Raw genomic sequence first — 20,994 nt, forward strand, 5'->3', positions numbered from 1 at the left:
AACACCCAACCACTTCCATTGTTCTGAAACACGTTGATAGTCTCTAAAATTTGACCCGTCGTGGTTTCATAAAAATCATTGAGGTTTGTGCCTGCTAGAATTTCCTTCGTGGTAGAACGAAATGCACGACCTATGACAACAGTTTCACCAGTTTGCAGGTTTGTTTTTTCAAACGTGCACTTGAGAACCAAATGAACTTTTTTCTGTCTGTTGTTTGAAAAAAGGCTGATGATGCTTGGCTTAACGGTTATAAAGAAGGTGTTAGGATCGTACCCATCGTGTCCACCGATCGTGTACTGTTCGGCGAAGATGTTGAGAGCCGAATCGGTCTTTTTAGTCTTGAATGGATGACGAGGTTCTTTGGAAGGTTCCTGAACGTCGAGAATGTTCGAGGAAAGGATGTAATTTTCCTTGAGTTTCTCATTGAGAGCATCTTTGCTCAGTTTTGAGTATCCTCGAAGGCCCGCATTTTTTTGCGAGCGTGTTTAATTCCTTTCTGGTGTACTCCCCTCTTTGTCGTCTTTCTTCATTTTTTGCTTCCTCAATCGCCTTGTAATCCGGAGGAGGCTTGCTGATTAATTTTCTCAGCTCTTCCTTTTTTAGTTTGGAGTATCCTCGATATCCGTTTTTTCTAGCGTATTCGCGAAATTCTTTCGCGGTTGAAATTTTACGAATATTCATTCTAGCTTTATTCTTTATTATATTATTTTTTAATCAAATTTATTTTTTAAACCAGAATATTTATTTTTCTAAATTAATTTTTTTTTCTGCTTTCTTTTTAGCATAATATTTTTTAGAAGCCATTTTATATGATTCTTTGTATCTCAAATATAGCTCTTTCGAATATTTAATCGGATTATGCAGTCCAAGTTCAGTACACAAATTTCCATCATATCGATTAATCATCGTATGATAACCAAAAAATCTATCTGGATTTTTCTTGTAACTAAGTTGAATCCACTGATCCTTGTAAAATACAAACAAATGCTTGTTTTCAACTTTTGACTCAAGAGTAATATCTTTTTCGATATTGTGATATTTTTTAAACGCTTCCATTTTTTATTATAAAATTTTTTAATATACTAATTTTTTTAAATCAAATTTTTGGATTGGCGGTGGGTTGAGATGCAGGGGAATTTTTTTTGTGTAATTTGGATTGGGGTGGGTTAAAATGCAGGGAATTTTGTTTGTGTAATCCTGTGTAAATTGTTTTTTTGTGTAATCCTGTGTTGTTGTTTTTTTTGTGTAATCCTGTGTAAATTGTTTTTCTGTATAATCCTGAGTAATTTTTTTTGTGGAATTTTTCCCTGTATTTTGCCCTGAAAAAATGACACTAAGGTTAGGGGAGTTCTGTGATTTTACTGTGATTTGAAGAGTGGAGGTTTACACAGCAGTTACACAGCATTTCTGTGATTTTCTGTGTATTTGATGGTTGGGGGCGATTTACACGGAAAATGACAGAAATGAGCCCGGATCCCCTCCCCCTACTACTTCCTCTTTTTATGACATTTTTCAGTACATATCCACAAAAAAGCATATTCCCAAAATTTCAGTTGATTCCGATTTTGCGTTTGCGAGTTATGCATGATTATGTGTATTACACTACTCCATAGACAATACGTTGTAATTTCGTCCGGGTGCATCAGAACGAAATTCAAATTTCGCGATATCTTTGCTAAACGAATTAATCTGCAAGAAATATTTTGTACATGATGATAAACAGTATGTAGCCAGAGTATTCCAGTGATATAAAAATCTCAACTTTTTTTGAGAAAAGTGGGGGATGAGGCTGTGGATCACTTAAATGCCCTTTGAAGTGAAATAAATTAAAAATTAACACTGACAGTCACAGTGCATGCAATGCAATGCAGTGTGCATGATGAATCATTGCTTTCCTTTTATCATCATGCATGCATGGCATTGTTAATCATAAATGTTATGTAATATTATAAATTACTAGATTTCGCGGTTCTCGGGTTGAGCGGTTCCAAACTACTTCGGAACCTATAATCTGAAAACCCATTGTTCGCCTCTTCCAAACCCTGTCCTGCAACCACATCGGAGGACCCAAAAATACCCGAAATTCTAGTAGTGTCTGTATATACCGTCAATTCTCGCTATTCACAATAGGCGCCGCAGTTTTGTTGCGATAATCGTGATGTATCATGGGAAAAGGTCGACATCCAAGTCCGCGCAATACGAATATTACCATGCTATTACATAGGAACACGTGACAATATTTTTTTAGTTTGTCAAAATAAAGGTGTTACACGCGAATCGATACTCAATAAAACTTAATAATGTGATTTGAAATGTGCACAATTAATTTTTTCTCTATCGATTTGTGTGTAATACCGCTATATTGACAAACTAAAAATATTGTCACGTGTTCATGTAATAGCATGGTAATATTCAGATTATGCGCGGACTTGATGTCGACTTTTCCCATGTCCTGATACATCACGATTACATCGCAAACCGCTGGCGGCGCCCTTATTGCGAATAGCGAGAATTCAATCGGGAGAAATGTGAACGCAAACGGGTTACACACGCCCAATAATCTAAGCATACGCCTATTGGTCCGATGAGATGCACCTGTTAGTCACTGTAATGCTTTCCGATGCTCGCACTGCGCCCGTCGGTACTCCGCGCACTACGCGATACGCACCGCGAGCACGCGTTATACGCACCGAAACACGCGTTAGCGAGCCACGCGCACGCGATAGCGCGCGGACAGAGGACAGACACGCCATAATTAGTATGATTGATACTGATGATGAGAAAATGAGGGTTTATTATTACTTACGTAACTACCATTTGCCGACGTGAGGCTATATTACAGAAAGGGTCAATTGTTGACACCTTCTTCTTTCTCTTGGATTTTATTTTACGCATTTTGACTGCTGTTTTCGCACAATTTATTTCACTTCGCGTGAGTGACAACTGGCAAATTTGCAATTGCAATCAATTAGTAGCTCGTCGTACACATGTGCAAATTTCCTAATCGTAGCATGTAGCCTTTAGGGAGTGTTCAAAAATATCTTGGTGGGGTTGGAAAATATGTAGGGTCATAAAATTTTGTTTAAAGCCATATTATAACATTTTCAAACAAAATAGATTAGCATTTCTTTGCCATAAAATGTTAGCTTTTACTGTCAGATATATCCCTTTTATTTTTGAGCCGAACAACTACGGCAAAGCAAAGAAAATTGAATTTACTACCAGCGCACATGTCGCCAATACGTACCACTCCTTCGGTCGTGTTGTGGTACGACCCTTTGTTGTGTATATCACCGTCTCGCACGCCGTATACGTACTGTATGTTATGAACATCGTGTATGTGTTCGACTAATAATTCCATCGTAATAATAAAGCGCCGGTTCCGGCGTTTTATTCAAAATCTCGGATTTTGACAAAACTACAGCACCTAGAGTCTTGATTTTTGCAGGGTATATTGGTTTAATAAAGTACAATTTAATCGTGTAAAAAAGGAATTTTAAAAATTCAGTGAGGGCGTCTTCCTCAGCAAATGTTATAATATGGCTTTAAGATTGCTTATGACAATTGACTTGATTGTTATTATTAAAAATTGTCTTGTCATATTATTTAAACTGTGTCAATTCCATCTGGTCTCCTCTTTAAATCACTAAAAAGCTACAATATCTTATTTTGTTTGCTCTTCTTTTAATTTTAATGTTGACATTACTATAGTACAGATTATTATCACATTAGTATATCCGGCCCGGGGTATATATTTTATGACAATTAAATCCGATGTGACATTCCAACGAAAGGCAGAACTTGAGCAGTGGACAGAAAGCATGAAATTCACCAACCAAATTTTGCGCTCCACGCACCACTCACCACTGGCCGGGCCCAGCACAGCAGCCGTAGGCCTATGCAGGTTTTCGTGGGGGGGGTGCTGATTTTAAAAAGTGGACTTTTTTCCAAGGGGGTGGGCGATTTTGTGAAAAGTAGACTTTCTTCCCAAAATTTGGAGCTTATTTATCCCAAAAAAGTGTAAAAAACCTGATTTTTTTTTCGCTACGCTGGCAAATTATGAAATTTTGGGACTTTTTGTATACTTTTCGCACCCACCGCCCCCCACACGTACGGGCCTGAGCACATTGAACTTTTATAGCTTCATTTCGGACTAAAATAGGCAAAAACTGTACCGGGTAGTTTTTGTGTGCTTTGCAAAGTCCCAGTAAAATAAAATAATTTTTGGTGTCCCTCGACCCCCTAAATTTTTATGCTTCCGCCGCCAATCATAAATGGATGGTTTATCAATACTGGGTTGCATAAACAGAAGATTGGGAGCCACTTTACCATGTTTACAAAATGACAAATTTTCCTTGGAAGGGGTCATGAATCGTTGGCCATAGTCAATTTTTATGACTCCCTATCACAGGCTAAATTTTTATGACCCCCCTCCCTCCATCTCAGGCTGAAAATTTTTATGACCCCCCATTCCACCCACACAGATTCAATTCGCGTTTGATGTGGAACTAAGGCCAAATGCGCAAAAACTTTGATAAGTATTGTGATGTGCCCTGAGTAATTTGATTTAATTTAATTATTTAACTTTGTTTACAAGCTGAAAGTATATTTCATGAGATGGGAAACCCCCTTGTACGTGCAAGATAATGGTGTGGAAGGTCATTTTGGAATTCCCCCAAATTATTGTAAACAAAGTTAGAGCTATGTTTGGAACTTGGAAATCCCCAGTTCAGTATATTGCACCATAGTCAGAAAAACCCCCCAGGAAGTGATGTAATGTGAAAGGTGAATGTGTATAATTAATCTTGGGAAATCCCAAGATTGCAGCAATGTTGTGAAAATGTGATTGAAGTAATGGTTTATTAATAGATGATGGGTTTTTTGCATGAGTACTGATATAAAAAGCTGGAGGTTTTTGTTGGGACTTGACAGAATGCCGTGGGAGATTGAGAAACTCCACATGTGTGTGATGGTCTTCGTGCTTCAAAAAAGAAGTACATTTTAACCAGTTTATATAGCCAATAATTGAGCTAAAGTTAATACAGCAACGAAGAAGACAGCGAGCACACAAAAGTGCTCTTCCTCATAAAAGGATTAAAAGTTCTTCTGTCAAATTGCTGGAGTTTGCTGGGTTTGTGAAGGCCACGCATCTGTCAAAAAACAGCGGAGCTGTGTTAAAGAAACCTGTTCCCTGGAAAAAGAGTGATTGGTGAAAGAAACACCATTTTTGAAGAAAGCAGCGCAAGGAGATATATTTGTGAAGAAAGCAGCGCAAGGAGATATATTTGTCGAGATAGCAGCGCAAAGGAGATTGGAGGAAGCATCATCATTTTCGTATGAGGATTTTATACGCAAGGATTTATAAGTGCAAGTGTACTATGGACTTCGCTGATTTTCGCAGGACAAGTGAATAAGGATATATTACATCAGTCGTCCAGAACATTGCAAGAACTCCAGGATCACCAACAAGAAGACAGCTGGTTAAGTACTGATATAGTAAAACTGTCATTGTGTGATTTTATTGTACGCCTATATGCGATATTGTTATTATAGGCTATGTACCAATCATACTCTGTTTTCAATTAAAGACTTAGATTATGTTAGCTTAATCAAACAGTGTATTTGTGTTGTGCATTCGTGTGAGTTCGGGTAAAAGGTGAGTTTGGCCTTGAGTCGGTACGACTCGTAACAGTATATACAATGAAAGTGCACAGTGCGCGCCATGCGGAAATTTTGATATTGTAAGGTAAAACATGACATGGGTACAATTTAATGAATGCAAGTTTTAGGGCCTACCGGTACTTAGAATCATCAGGAAAGTTGAGAAAGAGGTCTTTCTCTGTGGGTGTAGAATGGACGATGCAGCCTATAAGGGGCTGTGCACTATTTATGAGCCCTGGGGAGGGTTACGGGGGGGGCAAGAAATTTTGACGAGCCGAAAGGGAGGGGCAGGCGATTTTTGGCAGGCTGTTCGGGAATTTTGGTGGCGAGGGCTCATAATTTTTGCCCAGCCGCTAAGTGGTGGTGCAATAATTATCATAGGCCTACCCCAGGGTGGTGAATTCTCAAAATGGTCTGCCAAAATCGCTTGCCCCCCCCTCTGGCCGTGCCAAAAATCTTTGCCCCCCTTTTGATGTGCCAAAAACCTTTGCCCCCCCTTTTGATGTGCCTCTCTGCCCCCCCCCCCCACACCAGCTAGATTTTTGGGAACCTGAATTTAAAACCTTAAATTGTCTTAGGGGCCTATCATATAAAGCGAGTGCAGCGAGTTTGCATATTTGAACATGTTCCTAGCGTTTTCCTACACCTTTTTAGGGCGTGCCCAAAATAGGCCTACCCCGGTATCTCAGGGTGCCAAAATCGCTTGCCCCCCCATTTCGACCTGCCAAAATTTTTGCCACCCCCCTATAATTCACCACCTGGGGTTGTACACATAGGCCTAGGCCTAATTATTGCACCACCCTAAGGTCAAAATAGTTTTGTAGCCTACCTAATAATGGGGGGGGGGGGGGGGGAGTTTTAGGTCCATTAAGAGGGGGTCAAACAGTTTGGGGTTCACAAGGAGTAGGTTAAAACAAATTTTAAACATGAAAAAATATTTTCTAGCCTCCCCCGAAGTATTTCTGAACACTCCCTAACTGGCCCCATCTGTAACAGAGTGATTGCTCGAGCGACTGGAAAAGGAGAATACCAGCAACATGGCGACCGCCATGGCGAGCTGTGATTTCGAAGGCTGGCTATCAGATAAGCTAGAGAAATTAAATATCGACCATGAGGTATTTGGAAGCTACATTCTTGGTATTATGGAGTCTGAAGATTCAACAGAGGAAGATAAAACGGAGGCTCTGACAGACATCCTAAGTGAAATATCGGTATGAATAGAGTTGGCGTTGTTGCAAATCATGAAATGCTGTCGAATTCTGCTACCATCAATCATGCCCATACTCAATCATGTACATGTATTATATAGCTAGCCCTAGAACTCTGACCATAGTAGTATCCGTTTTTACTTCTACTAGGGCCAGAGGCACTTACATTGAAAAATTTGTTGAGCATGAACGATCCAGTACTAAAAGTTGAAAGCATTTCAATGCCTTTTCTTGCCCTGCTTTGTTCGAAATGTTCTAACTTTCGTATGAACAACCGATAGCTTGTGATACGAAAGTTAGAACTTGCAAGGATGTTATCGTATGTAACGTACTTGTTTACATGTACGTGTGATACATGTACGCAGTTGCCATACAGAGTACAATTTCATGCATATGAATAAAAACTTCTTCCTCAAGTTACTTGTTGTCTCCAAAATATCATGAAATAGTTCGTGACATATTACAGACACACTGTACTATAATATTTTATTAAATCTTCATACATGTACTTACGAAAAACGTCAATATTCGTTCTCCGAACGGCTTCGATCAACGCCATGTTTCTGCTGTATATGCACCCACTGACTTGTTCGAGCATATTCTCTAACGCAAATCTTTGATTTGCGTTAGAGACCGGAGCTATATGATTTCGTGGGGCTTCCGGTACACAAAGTTGCGCCGGCATGTAAACATTGATAAAATGCCGGATGGTTCACAACAAACTTTCATAAGCGTGCCATTATAAGTTTAATTGAGTTAAACCCTACCTTTTGACATCTTTGTTACATACGATCCTCAAAAATAAGATGATATCTGAGCCTAATTCAGCGCTGCTTACAGTGCCGCTTATTGTAGCTGTCACATCGTGGAAAATAATCTCAACCTATCAGATTATCGTACACACGTAAATTCTGGTGATTTATGACTGGACAGTCACTTAGTAGGTATGAGATTACCTCATTCAGATAACACCTGTTATGTTTGCCGATCGATGAACCAGTCCAGGGCATTTTCGGTCCAAGGCAACTCGACCACACGCAAATTCGGTCCCTGTATAAAACCACGTTTTTATGTGTAAGGGGCGCACCATTAGATATCAAGGGGGGCTTGGTATATTTTTGAAAAAAATGTAATGCCATCTGAGCAACAAAAAAATTGCTCCACTGGCAAAAAAATAAATTTGATGTCAAGGGTGAAAAAAAATGTCACAGTTAGTGAAGAAAAAATAACCTAATATAGCTTTTAAATAGCAATGTTTTTCGTGAATTTGCTCATTTTTCATCATTATATAAAGCCTAAAAAAAATTTCTGGTAACCCGACCGACCGTGTAAAACCCTTGCGACTCAAGTAATTTTATCCAATTATGTTCAAAATAAAAAATAATTGCTCACGACCAACTGGGTGTCTACAATGCTCCTCATCAGAAACTACATTATTGGCAAAAATATGGACGCACCATTAGAATTCTCGGAGGGGGGAGGGTATGAAATTTTGAGCAAAAAAAAATCCCTACCAATACTAAAAACAACCCAAAACTTCCCCCACCTAACTGTGTATAAATGCATGAAATTAAAAAAAAAAACTTGAAAAAACTCCACTACCCCAACTTCCTACCCCCGAGAGAATCTAATGGTGCGTCCTTACCTCACCGTAGATAAAACAATGCGTCAACATGACCATGATGATTGTAAGGGACGCACCATTAGATTCTCAGGGTGGGGTAGGAAGTTTTTGAAAAACTTCACCCACAACATGACAAAAAAAAAACACCTTTCCCCACCAACACTAAAAAAAAAATACTTCCCCCACCTAACTGTGTATAAATGCATGAAATTAAAAAAAACCCTTGCCGCCGCCTTCCCAAACTTCGCCGTCTAGTCCAGCGGCAACAAAATCTCTTTCCCCGACCCAACTTCCTACCCCCTGAGAATCTAATGGTGCGTCCCTAATTGTACCATGACTGTAGTACCAAACCATCGCTTTATGTTCACCGCTCAACTCGCAAAAGCTCACCGCAAATATTGAAAATAAGCGGATTTTCCCAGGAAATATACCATGGCAAGGTGCCGAGATGTCTAGCCGTGCACATTCTAAATAGCGTGGGAAACTGGGAATTGATTTTGATCACTTACCAAAAGCAAATGGGAAAAGATAATTGGCTATTACTTTTAGCCCCGCCCACAACAGTGACCCACTGATTAAAAGTTTTTTTGTTATAAAAAGTGACATTTATAAAGCCATTATAACGATCAGATCATGTGCTTTGTGCAAACTTGTATAGTGTTAATGTTGGGATCTCTGATGATTGAAGATCTGAAGAAAAGTGGTCAACACACAGACATTTTTTAATGCATGAGGCTTAAATAAAATTTGACTTAACCTGGGTGACTTTCTCCATCCCTCTCTCACTCTATTTCTGTCTCTCTCTCTCCCTTCAAACCCGGCCTTCAAAATCCCTCCCTCGATCCAGTTCTCAGACGTTTTTCGAACCCGAACTCGAGTCCCAATTTCCGCCATCGTATACACCTGTACCGATGGCTGGCTCTGGACCTGTACGGTACCCAGGCGCGCAGCCAGCATACGAGGGGGGGGCACGGTCAGTATCGTCCCTATTTTTACGCCCTTCCTTTTCTCTTTCTCACCATCTTCTCGTCCCCATTCCCGCCTCTCCGTCCCCATTTTAGGTGTTGTGTGGGGGATGGGGTCTGCCCTGACAATCAGATCCGGTGCCCCCCCATCATGGTCGGTGCCCCCCTCCCCCATGTGATGAGCACGCTGCACTACTGTTTCTGTCCTCCCCCCCTCCCCTTTCTCAAGCCTCCATCATGTCTGGCTCTCCTCTATCTGCATCTCCTGTCAAATTTGGCCGTGTCCTGTAAGTGACTTTACACCACGCCCTATTCATTTCAGGGTGCTGTAGGTGACTTATGACGGTGTATCATAGCAATAAAGACAAACAAATTAATTGGCTGTGCTCCGTAAGTGATTTTAATACACCACGCCCTATGTAGGTGACTTTAGACTGCACCCTGGTAGACGGTACATCATAGCAATAAAGACAAACAAGTCAATTGGCTGTGCTCCGTAAGTGACTTTACACCACGCCCTATGTGAGTGACTTTTTAGATCGCACCCTGCCTGGTAGACGGTACATCATAGCAATAAAGACAAACAAGTTAATTGGCTGTGCTCCGTAAGTGACTTTACACCACGCCCTATGTGAGTGACTTTTTAGATCGCACCCTGCCTGGTAGACGGTACATCATAGCAATAAAGACAAACAATGTAATTGGCTGTGCTCCGTAAGTGACTGTATACATGTATGTACCACGCCCTATGTGAGTGACTTTCACAGAACTAATTTTGTGGCGAGTTTAGTAACATAAATTGACAATAACAAAAAGGAATTTTGATTGATCTGTTTTAAAAGAGTACAAAGTAGAGGGAATTTTGGCGACGGAGGGGGGGAGAAGCAATTGTTTGGTTGGCCGAGTGGGGGACAAGTGACTTTTCAGGCCGAGGGGGGGGGGGGCAAGCGATTTTTGGCGGGTCGTTCGGAAATTTTCCCCAGGGAGGGGGGGGCTCATAATCATTGCACAGCCACAGCACATTGCGTCTTCTAATTAACATGGCATCTACACATAAAAACCTAAGTGGGTTTATACAGGGCCGAATTACTTTGTGGTCGAGTTGGCATGGGCCTGAGCTGACGAGTCCTGCTATTCACGTGTTGTATCCATTGAACATGCGATCACCGGAAAAGAAGGGAGCGATTTCTATCACAAATGTGCCGAAATATTCATGTGAGTACACTTTAAATGGGACATACTATCTGGGAATTATGCCACCAACACGTATAGTAACAGAATGGTAAGTGAAGTTAGATAGAAGGGTGTTATTTCGGGGTATGTTTATCATGTTGTATTGTCATTATAATTTATGTGGTCTTACGTAATATGTTTACCCCCCGAAATTAGATACGAAAGGACACTAGCCACGAATGCGAGCGCATCCGTGAGCAAATTCGTGGCTAGTGTTTCTCGAGCAACCACTGACCTCCAGCAGTGTTGCCAAAAATGTTAGCCCAAATCGCGAGTCAAATAAATTAAAAGTCGATCGATTGTTTTTAAAATTCATACATTGGTATCTATGGGATAGCAAAATACCATAAATTGCCTACGCCATATTTGAAAAGTTGCTCAATTACTTTCTTAACCATCAATTGGTGTCTATTGGACAGGAAACTGTAGTGTGGAAAATCTTCAAAAGTCATCCTTTTGGGCTACTAAGTCGCTGCTTTGCCAATCCTGAACTCCGCATGTGCTTATTCCACCAGCCGTCTACACTGCACATGTACTGTGACCACTGATCAGTGACTGTGACTGATTATGACCCGGATGTACCCGATTGAAAAAGGTCGTCTCTAGCGTGTACATCGGTGACAGTAAATCGGCCATGATCATTCCTCGGAGCATCGCACTGCTGTGACCTAAAACATCTCCAGAATGTACTTCAAAGATGTATTTTTTCTCTAAAAGTAAGCAACCTTGAATCCGAAGATACATTATGTTAGTCCAGGAAAATTGTAGCCAAAAGTGACATTCGGAAGAATGTTTTTTACTTGCGTTATAAAAAGTATCAACGCTATGCAGACGTGTTTTCAAATAGCAGAAAGTTCTATCTTATGCACACATAACTCTCGTGTCGTCGTGCATAAAAGATAGATTTTTCGATCAACTTGTTATACGTGGGAAATACTACCAATACAAGATACAACAGAACAGGCTTTTCCATACAGTGAACAATAAACAAGAAATTGAATCCAATGTTAACATATATCTGCACAAGCGACTGATAGCCTATCTTTAGTATTGATGCTTTCAGGCGTTAAATGATAGCAAGAAATGGAAATCGCCCCAAAAGGAAAGATTTTAATCGTGAAATTGATCGCCACATCTTATGGATTCACATTATCCTCCGGTGGAACTGTCAAACTGTCAATTACAACGTCTACTAGTGGACTGGTTTTTAAATCCACTCTCATCAAACTAATCAAAACTGTTAACAACAATTTTATCAAAAAAATCAAAAGAAGAAATACTAAATATTGCTTAGTTTCAATCCTAGTTCACCTGAGTGATCATGTGGTTTGCCGAATGAAGCCGAATGATGCCGAATGAACGGTATCGGTGTCGGAACAAGGATTGTTACTTGTAAACAAATCGTTTCACCGGCATGTTTCAAGAAATTAAATTTACGATCTTTTGATAATTAGTTAGGGATCGTTTTATTTTAACCTCTGGCATGAGAGATTGAGAATGTGGGTTAAAGATAAGCCACTCTGTGTTCTCATTTTGCAACTGAAATAGGCTTCTCATAAAGCTTAAATTTGTGGGCCATTATGCTGCCCATCCATGACTTTGAAACATGGCGGATATACCAAGCACCCTCACTACGTTCGGGTCTGTGAGGGTGCTTGACCAGGCATATTGCCTTGTACGCTATATGTCATGGACGCAACGGCGCGCATCATCATGTAAAACAAGAGGTTGCAGACAGCATTGCGTCCTATTATTATTGGATTGGATTATAGAGGATTATGCTGATACATCTAAGTCAATTGATTGCTAAAAGTTCAAGCATTCACATCAGCACCGTTAAAGGCTTAGGGGTAGACGAGGTATTGTTGGTCGAAGCAACCTAAAAATCGATTTTCATTATCTACTCTAGATCAATATTATTGAAAATTAACACCTTGATGTTTTGCAAAAGTCATTAATTATTTATGTACGTTTTACAAAAGTGTTGTTGTTTCAGCCCTCTTTACAACGTTAAACTCAAGAACCGCAGCACCTATAAAAGTATATCTGTGATATTTTAATTCTTCTACACGCTAGGTATGAATTGAGCAATGCAGTTTTTGCCAAAGCTCACTACCATTCGTAAAATGCTGTGATCTATCAAATCACAACAGTTTAAAATAATTAATAACCTTAATGTACGATTGAATTATGACTTTATGTCGAACTTTGCTCTGTTCACCTACAAACACAAGAAATTTGGCTGATTCCATTTTGGTGCAGCTAAACAATTCTACTACCATAATTGTTTTTATTAATCATTTATGATTGGTTTAGTCTGGAAAATACAAACTTTTTATATACAACACTACCCGATTCTCGTTCGTCTCTCTATGCGTTGTGGTCGCTAATAATCCTGCAGGCGTCTTGTATACGATCGTTCAACGCGTTTTCATGTATGCAGATGTCTTAAAAATCTAAAAGTTACTGTAAAATTTTGAGTACTTATCCTATCATGATGAAAGTATAGATTTTCTGTTCAGTTGAACTTGTTTTTTCTGTATGGGTTAGGGGCAAAAATGTTTCAGATCAAAATATGTTGAATTGTAAAATATTCTCACATTACCAAACAGCTGTGATTTTGGTTTCTTCAAAAGTCAGTAGGCTCCCCATATCCTCTAACCAAACGAATGTTGTTATGTACCGGTACTTCCAGTTTATTACTGTAAGTTGGTAATAAGCAATGCATTAAGTAACCATTTTTTTATCCAAATCTTTTTTATTCCACCCTGTGTAACTTGGAGGTCGCCCTGTATAATAAGTTGAAATCATGTGTGTATTTGAATTGCTTAAAATGCCTTCAGCTTTCCAGAAATGTATACTTTTGCTAGTTTAGGGTTGATTTAGATAATCTAAATTTTAGAAACTCAATTGGTGTAAAAATTCATAATATAAATTTGTGATGTAACGCTAAGGGTGGCGAGTTCATGACACACGGCCAAATATGTTTCTCATGAAAGGCTTAAAAAAGAGGTCACACCACAGAGGGTGAAAAAGTTGCAAAGTACAATGTATAGATGACTGGAAATTTTTTGTCTTGTCAGAAAGAACTGAGCAAGGCAATTATCTAATTTGATGCAGTTTCCATGTCTATTGATTTCTTTTTCCAACAAATGATATTGAAGTGATGATGCGTTGTAAACACCTGTTACCATGCAATGCATTTGTTCTTGTTTTAAATCAGTGACCATTATGCTATTCATCCCCACTGATTTCTACTCTTCCAACCATTCATTATTCAAGGTCATTAATCCCAACAGATGGTTGTTCAAAATATTGAAATGGAAAAGGGGTGCAATGAATAATTTATAATAATTTTTGGCCCCCACACAAATGTGGGGCTTATGTTAGGCCCATGAAAGTCAATTCTGAGGGTCACTTTTTGTTTCCAGGTTGGTGAGGTGACTTTTTCATTTTTCATTATTTTATCAGATTTCATTATTGACCTAAAATGTGTGTTGATTTAAAGCCAAACTCATACAATGTACATGTTATTTATAAACATGTTTTATATTGGGTAGGGACTAGAAAAGTTAGAAAAGAGCCTGGTCAAGCCTTGAAATAAGCGGGCGCGGGGAGCAAATTTGCTCTCGTAAAGCCACCAATTGCTCCTGGTCCTTGTACAATTCACATGAACCAGGAGCAATGTTCTAGAACAAATTGCTCCTGGTTATAGTTTTGCACTAGTGCTGGTATTATATGCAGAAAAGGATTACTATTTGTTGTAAAATCCCAGTGAACCAGGAGCAATGTTCAAAAACAAATTTCTCCTGGTTCCAGTCTGCTTATTTCAAGGCTTGAGCCTGGTTTTGCTTCCAAGTTATGAATTTATATGTTATACAAACAAAAATATATGTTTCCAATTGCTAAAACTGGTGAAAACACTGATACTTTGAAAATAATGAATTATTTTGGCATTTTTGAACATTTGATGCGGGTATTTTTGGTTTCCAAAAAGTGACGCGAGCGGGGGACGATAAACTCGGAATCGACTTTCACGCGCCTTATCATCCAAATGGTCTTTTGTCTGACTGTTCAGGGATGTATATCTTCCAGAAATTTGGCTATAAAAATTTTCAAAAATATATTTATTTTTTTAAATTTATTTATTTATTTATTTATGTTTTATTATTATTATTATTATTTTTTTTTTTTTTTTTATTTTTTTAAATTAATTAATTAATTTATTTATTTGTTTGTTTGTTTGCATTTCCGGAATAGGATGATGATAATTAATAGGATGATGATAATTCATCATAAAAAGAGCCAAAAAACCTTTTTCAGGAGGGGACTGATACCCTGCAGCATATTCCCCGGACAAACCCATCTAAATGTTCCATACTGCGTGCAAACCCACGGCCATCTGTCCAAGGACCAGGTGGATTTTCAGGAAATGGATATGTTGCCCATTTACATCCCTGGACTGTTTGTTCGGGTGTCTGGCTGCCTGTGGGGTGGAAGCAAATTCATCAGTTCACTAATTAAAATAAAAATGACCCGAAATTTGTTGTGTTATTTGGGTCGGTCGTGGAGGGCAAACAAACAATTCAATTTTATTGGCCTAATTACTGTACCGTACATGTATATACATGATGCTTGCATTGCAATCTGATATATTTTTTTCTTCACTATTTTAGGGCTCTGTAGAAGATGTGTGCCAAGAGATATTTCAGCATTGGAACAAAACCAGTCAGGATAAACAAGAACAGGAAAATCATGCAAAGTTACAGAGTAAGTTGCGCTGCTTTGTTGAGCTTTTTTAAATATTTTTTTGTTGTTGTTGAGTGACTGATTTAATTGTTTAAAGACCTTGCATGTACAGTGAATTGGGATCTGGCCTGGTAAGATTTGGCAGTTTTAAAACAACCCTTTTATTTCAGAGATGCCACTTTTAATGAAAAAAAAGTGTTTTGCTTGCCGAAATTTCTGCTTTTCTTTTTTTACTTTAAGCTCTTTTGGGGCTTTTTAATCCAAAATTACGGGCCCTTAAAGTTTGTTCGGCTTATATAAGGCGGAAATTATTCGGCTTTTGTTACTGCGCGTGTCAATAAAGTTCCAACTCACGCTTGCGTATATTCACATAAGCGTGTGCCAGTCACACATTATGCAACGCACAATTAGCGTAAGCATTGCGCCCAATTGGTGCACGACATGCTATATCAATACACAGTGTTTGATGAGCTTATTTTTTCCGCCTTATATAAACCGAACAAACTTAAGCTTCAGGGTTTTGGAGTGGTACCGAGTTGCATTAAAGAAGATGATCACCACAATGCACCATCCTTTAGCAAAACACCCTAAACCTGGCTCCTGATGCATGTATTGCAAGTTGCTGTTGAACATGTACATGAAACAAGGCTTTACAGCAGCAATACCACGTGCAGGGGCTCTTAAGTTTTAGATGGTATTTATGGTAACTGGGGTCTCATGTACATGTACTCATTACAAGTGTTCAAAAATTAAGAGCGTATGAAAGTAGAGACAAAATAGGGTTGTGAAATTTGAAAAAGAGTAGTTCCGGAAATTAGAGTGTGAGATTAGTTATTTGCACGTGACGAAAGAACATGTGACCATCCAGCACAACTGAGCCCTGTTAAGTCGCCAATCATCATTTTTGAGATATTCAACCAAAATATTCTGCTTGAAATTAGCTTTAAAATGATGTATATCATGTGTATAGTACTTGACATTTAAGTAGTGAAAATCAATAAAACAGTCAATAAATCCTTTGTTTCCTATTGTTTATTGTTAAGTTCAATGGAGCATATCTCAATAGTGGCACTGGCGACATCCGGGCTCAGTTGTGGTGGATGGTCACATATGTCGATCATATGTCATGTTTTAATCTGGCTGAAAAAGGTCAAATTTCACAACAAAAGTGACTATGTATAAAGCGTATTCTGGGATGCTGTGAAAATCTTCTTTGTCATCCCTGTTTATCAAACTTTCTCATATTCTGTTTTGCACAGATAAAGAAGACAGTGCTGCCAAAATGGCATCCATCATGGAGAAGCACGCCACCACGCAAGAGGTGAAGAAAGAATTTACGACAGAAGACAAAGAAAGGAAAGCGGCCCTTGTTGCCAAATATGGCAACGTGTCGGAATCAGACGAAGAAAGATATCCTTTTGAATGGCGTTGTTTTTACATGCTGATAAGTCTTTATCATCAAAATGTACCGATTGTTCGCTGGCGAAGTGTTTTAATAATCGGATTAACTACCATAGCAATAGGGTAAAACAATTTTTGAATATACCGCACTGCACTAGTACGCTCACGCGGTACCTCTGCATTGACCCATATCATGCTGATCACTCGCACCTGTAAGATTAGTATCTTTGAAAAGAGCGGTATTGTATTCAATCTATGATTGCAGACATACAAAGTTGATGAGTGTAACCTGCTTGTAGTGCAACACGATGTATTCAAAAATTATTTTACCCTATTGCTATGGTAGTTAATCCGATTATTACATCACTTCGCCAGCGAATACTGTGTATTGATTAAAGATTAATGGTTTTGTACCTGTTCTAATGGGGGAAAAAGCAATAATTCACTGCTGTATTTTTTTACCGAACTAGAAGAGCATTGTAAAAAATAAAAAGGTGCAAATTATTTTGATATAATTCTATTTGCTGGATCTCAGTTTGGTGGAAGAGACTCAACTAAAAGTGATGAGGGAGGGGACAAAAGTATAAAAACAGCTTTAGAAGGTAGGAATAATTGATCATTTCTTTGGAAATACATCGATTTGGAATGGTTAATTTCAGGATGTTAATGAGGAAAATGAGATCTTTCATTACGTTTTTGTGCGTAATTTGGGGTTATGAAATATCAATTGGGTTACCTAGCTTTAAAGGCCGCTCCAAATATCTGAAAAACATATTAATTTGGGAGCTGTGGAAAGTTTGGTGGTAAGATGTGAAAATTGACTTTATTATATTTTAAGCCTACTTCATTGGGTAACATACTATTTGAGGACACATGCAAGGACAAACACATATTGGGGTGTCAGTTGATTGTATGGCAGACCTGGAATTCTTGCATAGTGGATTCATTTCATTTTTATAACTGAGAACCACGGAGAATTTTGTTTCCTTTATAATTTCCCCCATTGAGTACAATTAAAAAAACACTGACTAAATCATCCATCAACGTTTTATCATATATAACATGATCAACATTGATCATACAGCTCTAGACCCACTTAGCAGAGAATCTGAATCTGTGACTGCAGTAAGCTTGTGGCTTGTCAATAATGTGTAAACATGGTTACCCTTGTAATCATTTTGTAATCCCTCAGATATGTGGTTGCCCTTGTAAGTTTGCCTGGTCAACGGCATGGGTTTTTAAGTTTATGAGTATGTCCAGTATTTCACACTTAGGGCAAAATTGCTTTGGTGGTATTGTAGTAAATACCTGTATCTTTTCATATAATATTTTCTTTAACTTCTTTGCACTGAAGATGAGGTGAAGGCGAAAGGTCAAGACAACGCTGGAGAAGCAGTCAACAAAACTCCAAAGACCAGTAACAATATTGATGAATTTATCAATTGTATCCTTTGCTTTTATGGAATAACATCAGTTTGACACAAACATGAGGGCTAGATTTGTTTCAGAGACTTTGTCTTTCAAAGTCAATCTTAATAAATAGTGTAGGGCTGTCCATCATCACTCAGGGCATCATATGGAGAGCAAGAATGAAAACACTTGGTTGCTGCAGTGCAATCTTTGAAACACATTTGACGTTTGTCTACTTCGGTTCCTCGATGTACTTCACAGGCTAGTGTTGATGTAAAAAGTTTGCCAACTAAAAAAAGATATCATGATGGTTTGAACAGTTTGCATACGTAAAAAAATCAGATGACTCTATAAAATGCATCGCTGTACCCCCCCCCCCCCAATGCTAGTCGTGATCTGTTCCCACAAAATTAGCGGAAAGTCGCAAGGTGGTGGTTTCAAGACCTTCCAATTGTTGAGTTGGCTGTTCTTTGTTTGAAGACACCTCTATAGTCAGTGGTGCAGGGGTATGCCCTTCTTGAAATGGGGACATAATATGCTGTACTCTGTATTTAATTCCATCCTCATTCACATATTACATACCACTGCCAATAGGTATCTTCAAGCAAAGAACATCAACTCAACAGTTTCGAAATATTTGAAACACCCAACTTACAATTGAATACCTGAGTGGAAGAAGGGCCCAACTCCATCAAAACTGTTTTTGGGATATTAAGAAAAAACTTAATATTTTGAAAAGTTTTATAGACAGAGTGTTTTCATCTTCAAGGGACCTTCAATATATGAACATACAATATTACATACATTCGAAATTATATATGATGTTTCCATGGCAACGGTACAGGTCTTAATACTGAGCTGGAGTTGGGCCCTTCTTCCACTAATATACTGCAAGTACCAGTTCCGTAAGCAGATGTGCTCAAAATAGCTACAGAAATCCATTAATTGTACAAGTAGAAGCATGTAATATGTTAGCAAGAAAGTTTATTGTATTGAAAAGCAGATTTCATGGATGAACAAAATTCGTCTTTAACCCAATATTTGTGGAAAAAGGGCCCAACTCCATGGAGTTGGGCCTTTCTTCCATGAAAACCATGATTAAGTGTACATGGAAGACTATTTAGAGCGTGGATTTTGGCTCATCTTTCACACACAAGGAAGAACAGTCTGCTGGCAATAAAATGCTGGGTCTAACTCATTTTTGTGAAAAATTGGGAGTTGGGCCCTTCTTCCACTCAGGTATTCAATTTTAAGCTCATTTTGTTGGAGCAGGACATGATTTGTATGCCTATTTGGTACTTTTTAGCCCATTTTTGACAACTTTCTTCAAACTTTGCTCGCCTGAAAAGACGTTTTGCCCCCCTCTGACAGGGAGTAAACATACCTACATTGACTCCTATGATTTAAATCTATTTTCTTTCAAACTTAATGATTTGATCTTAACTCCGTACTGTCAGTGCTAGCGCCCAATACCAATGCCGCCAGTGTAGTCAAACAGCAGCAGGAACAGAGGGAGAAAAACAAACAAGCACATGTTAAACGAAGGGAGATGGAGAAAGAGCAACGTGAGCAACAACAGCAGAAATCACAGGATAGGAAGGATAAAGAGCAGAAACGAACACAGAAACAAGAACGCAAGAGATAGCATTAGATGTAGTGGGTTATTTTTGCATTTTTAAAAGATATATATATATATGATATGGAAACTGCCATTAGTAAGTGATAGGAATGTCATCTTGCTACAAGTGCAGTGGTGTACCGGGCAACATTTCTGGGCCGGGAGGGCCACAAAATTGGAAAATCGTACTGCTCACCTGCTACGAAAATGACTTCACTGGGACAAATGTTTGCATGGAAATTTGCAATTATAATGCTAATACAGGCCAAAATGAGGATATCATATATAGGTTCATTTTGGGCATCCCTTCAATTCTCGCTATATTAGCAATAAGAAGCGCCGCCAGTTTGCGATATAATCGTGATGTATCATGGGAAAAGGTCGACATCCAGAGTCCAGCATAATTGAATATTACCATGCTATTACATAGGAACACATTGACAATATTTTTAGTTTGTCAATATAGCGGTATTACACGATTTAATTTGACATAAATCACAAAAAATTAGTATCGATTGTGACACATGTTCCTATGTAATAGCATGGTAATATTCAGTATTGCGCGGACTTGATGTCGACCTTTTCCCATGATACATCACAATTACATCGCAAACCGCTGGCGGCGCCCTTATTGCGAATAGCGAGAATTTAGTCTTGTCAAACCTAGATTGGTATTGTTATATTAAAATCAATATAATTATGGCCTAAAACAGGTCATAATGAAAATCCTGCATTGATGCACACCACAAGTTGTCAATTTTGTTTTTGTTTATTTTTAGCTAGGGGTCTTGCCCTCCCCTTGGTCTGTATGCCACTGTTCAAGTGTAGAAAGAATGAATGATGCATGTCCAGTATGAGAAGATGGAGTTATAGGTTACAAGACTTGAAATATCAGCCAACTAACAACCATGCTTTAACTTTGGGGTATTAAAAATACTAACATGTAGACCCAATGGACTACATCAATAAAATATCTTGCACCATTATCAGAGCCACTGAAATTTCAAGGGGGCTACTGAATACCTCTGTGATGGGTAGACTATACCATTTTTCACCCTGATGTTGCAGTGACGCCAGTGCGCATTTCATTGGGTGCAGCTTTAAATCGCTAGTGTTCGCTCAAAG

The 20,994-nt window shown here is 38.7% G+C and overlaps 2 protein-coding genes across 2 annotated transcripts in view; one reads left to right on the forward strand and one right to left on the reverse strand.

Moving 5' to 3' along the window:
• The window catches only part of LOC140150509 (uncharacterized), a 48,426-nt gene extending 45,482 nt beyond the window's left edge, over positions 1 to 2,944 (reverse strand). Inside the window, exon 1 of the mRNA XM_072172542.1 lies at positions 2,807 to 2,944. Within this exon, the coding sequence (XP_072028643.1) occupies positions 2,807 to 2,895 (89 nt within the window). The 5' untranslated portion in view covers positions 2,896 to 2,944. The remainder of the gene's footprint in view (positions 1 to 2,806) is intronic.
• A 3,753-nt stretch (positions 2,945 to 6,697) lies between these two features.
• LOC140149655 (uncharacterized) lies at positions 6,698 to 20,171 on the forward strand. Its single transcript, XM_072171734.1, has 6 exons — positions 6,698 to 6,872; positions 15,368 to 15,461; positions 16,700 to 16,905; positions 17,377 to 17,443; positions 18,196 to 18,285; positions 19,709 to 20,171. The coding sequence occupies exons 1-6, from the start codon at positions 6,699 to 6,701 to the stop codon at positions 19,894 to 19,896; spliced, it is 819 nt and encodes a 272-aa protein (XP_072027835.1). The 5' UTR covers position 6,698; the 3' UTR covers positions 19,897 to 20,171.
• Positions 20,172 to 20,994: the final 823 nt, after the last annotated feature.

This window comes from Amphiura filiformis, chromosome 4, assembly GCF_039555335.1.
Source record: "Amphiura filiformis chromosome 4, Afil_fr2py, whole genome shotgun sequence".
Taxonomy (NCBI): Eukaryota; Metazoa; Echinodermata; class Ophiuroidea; order Amphilepidida; family Amphiuridae; genus Amphiura; species Amphiura filiformis.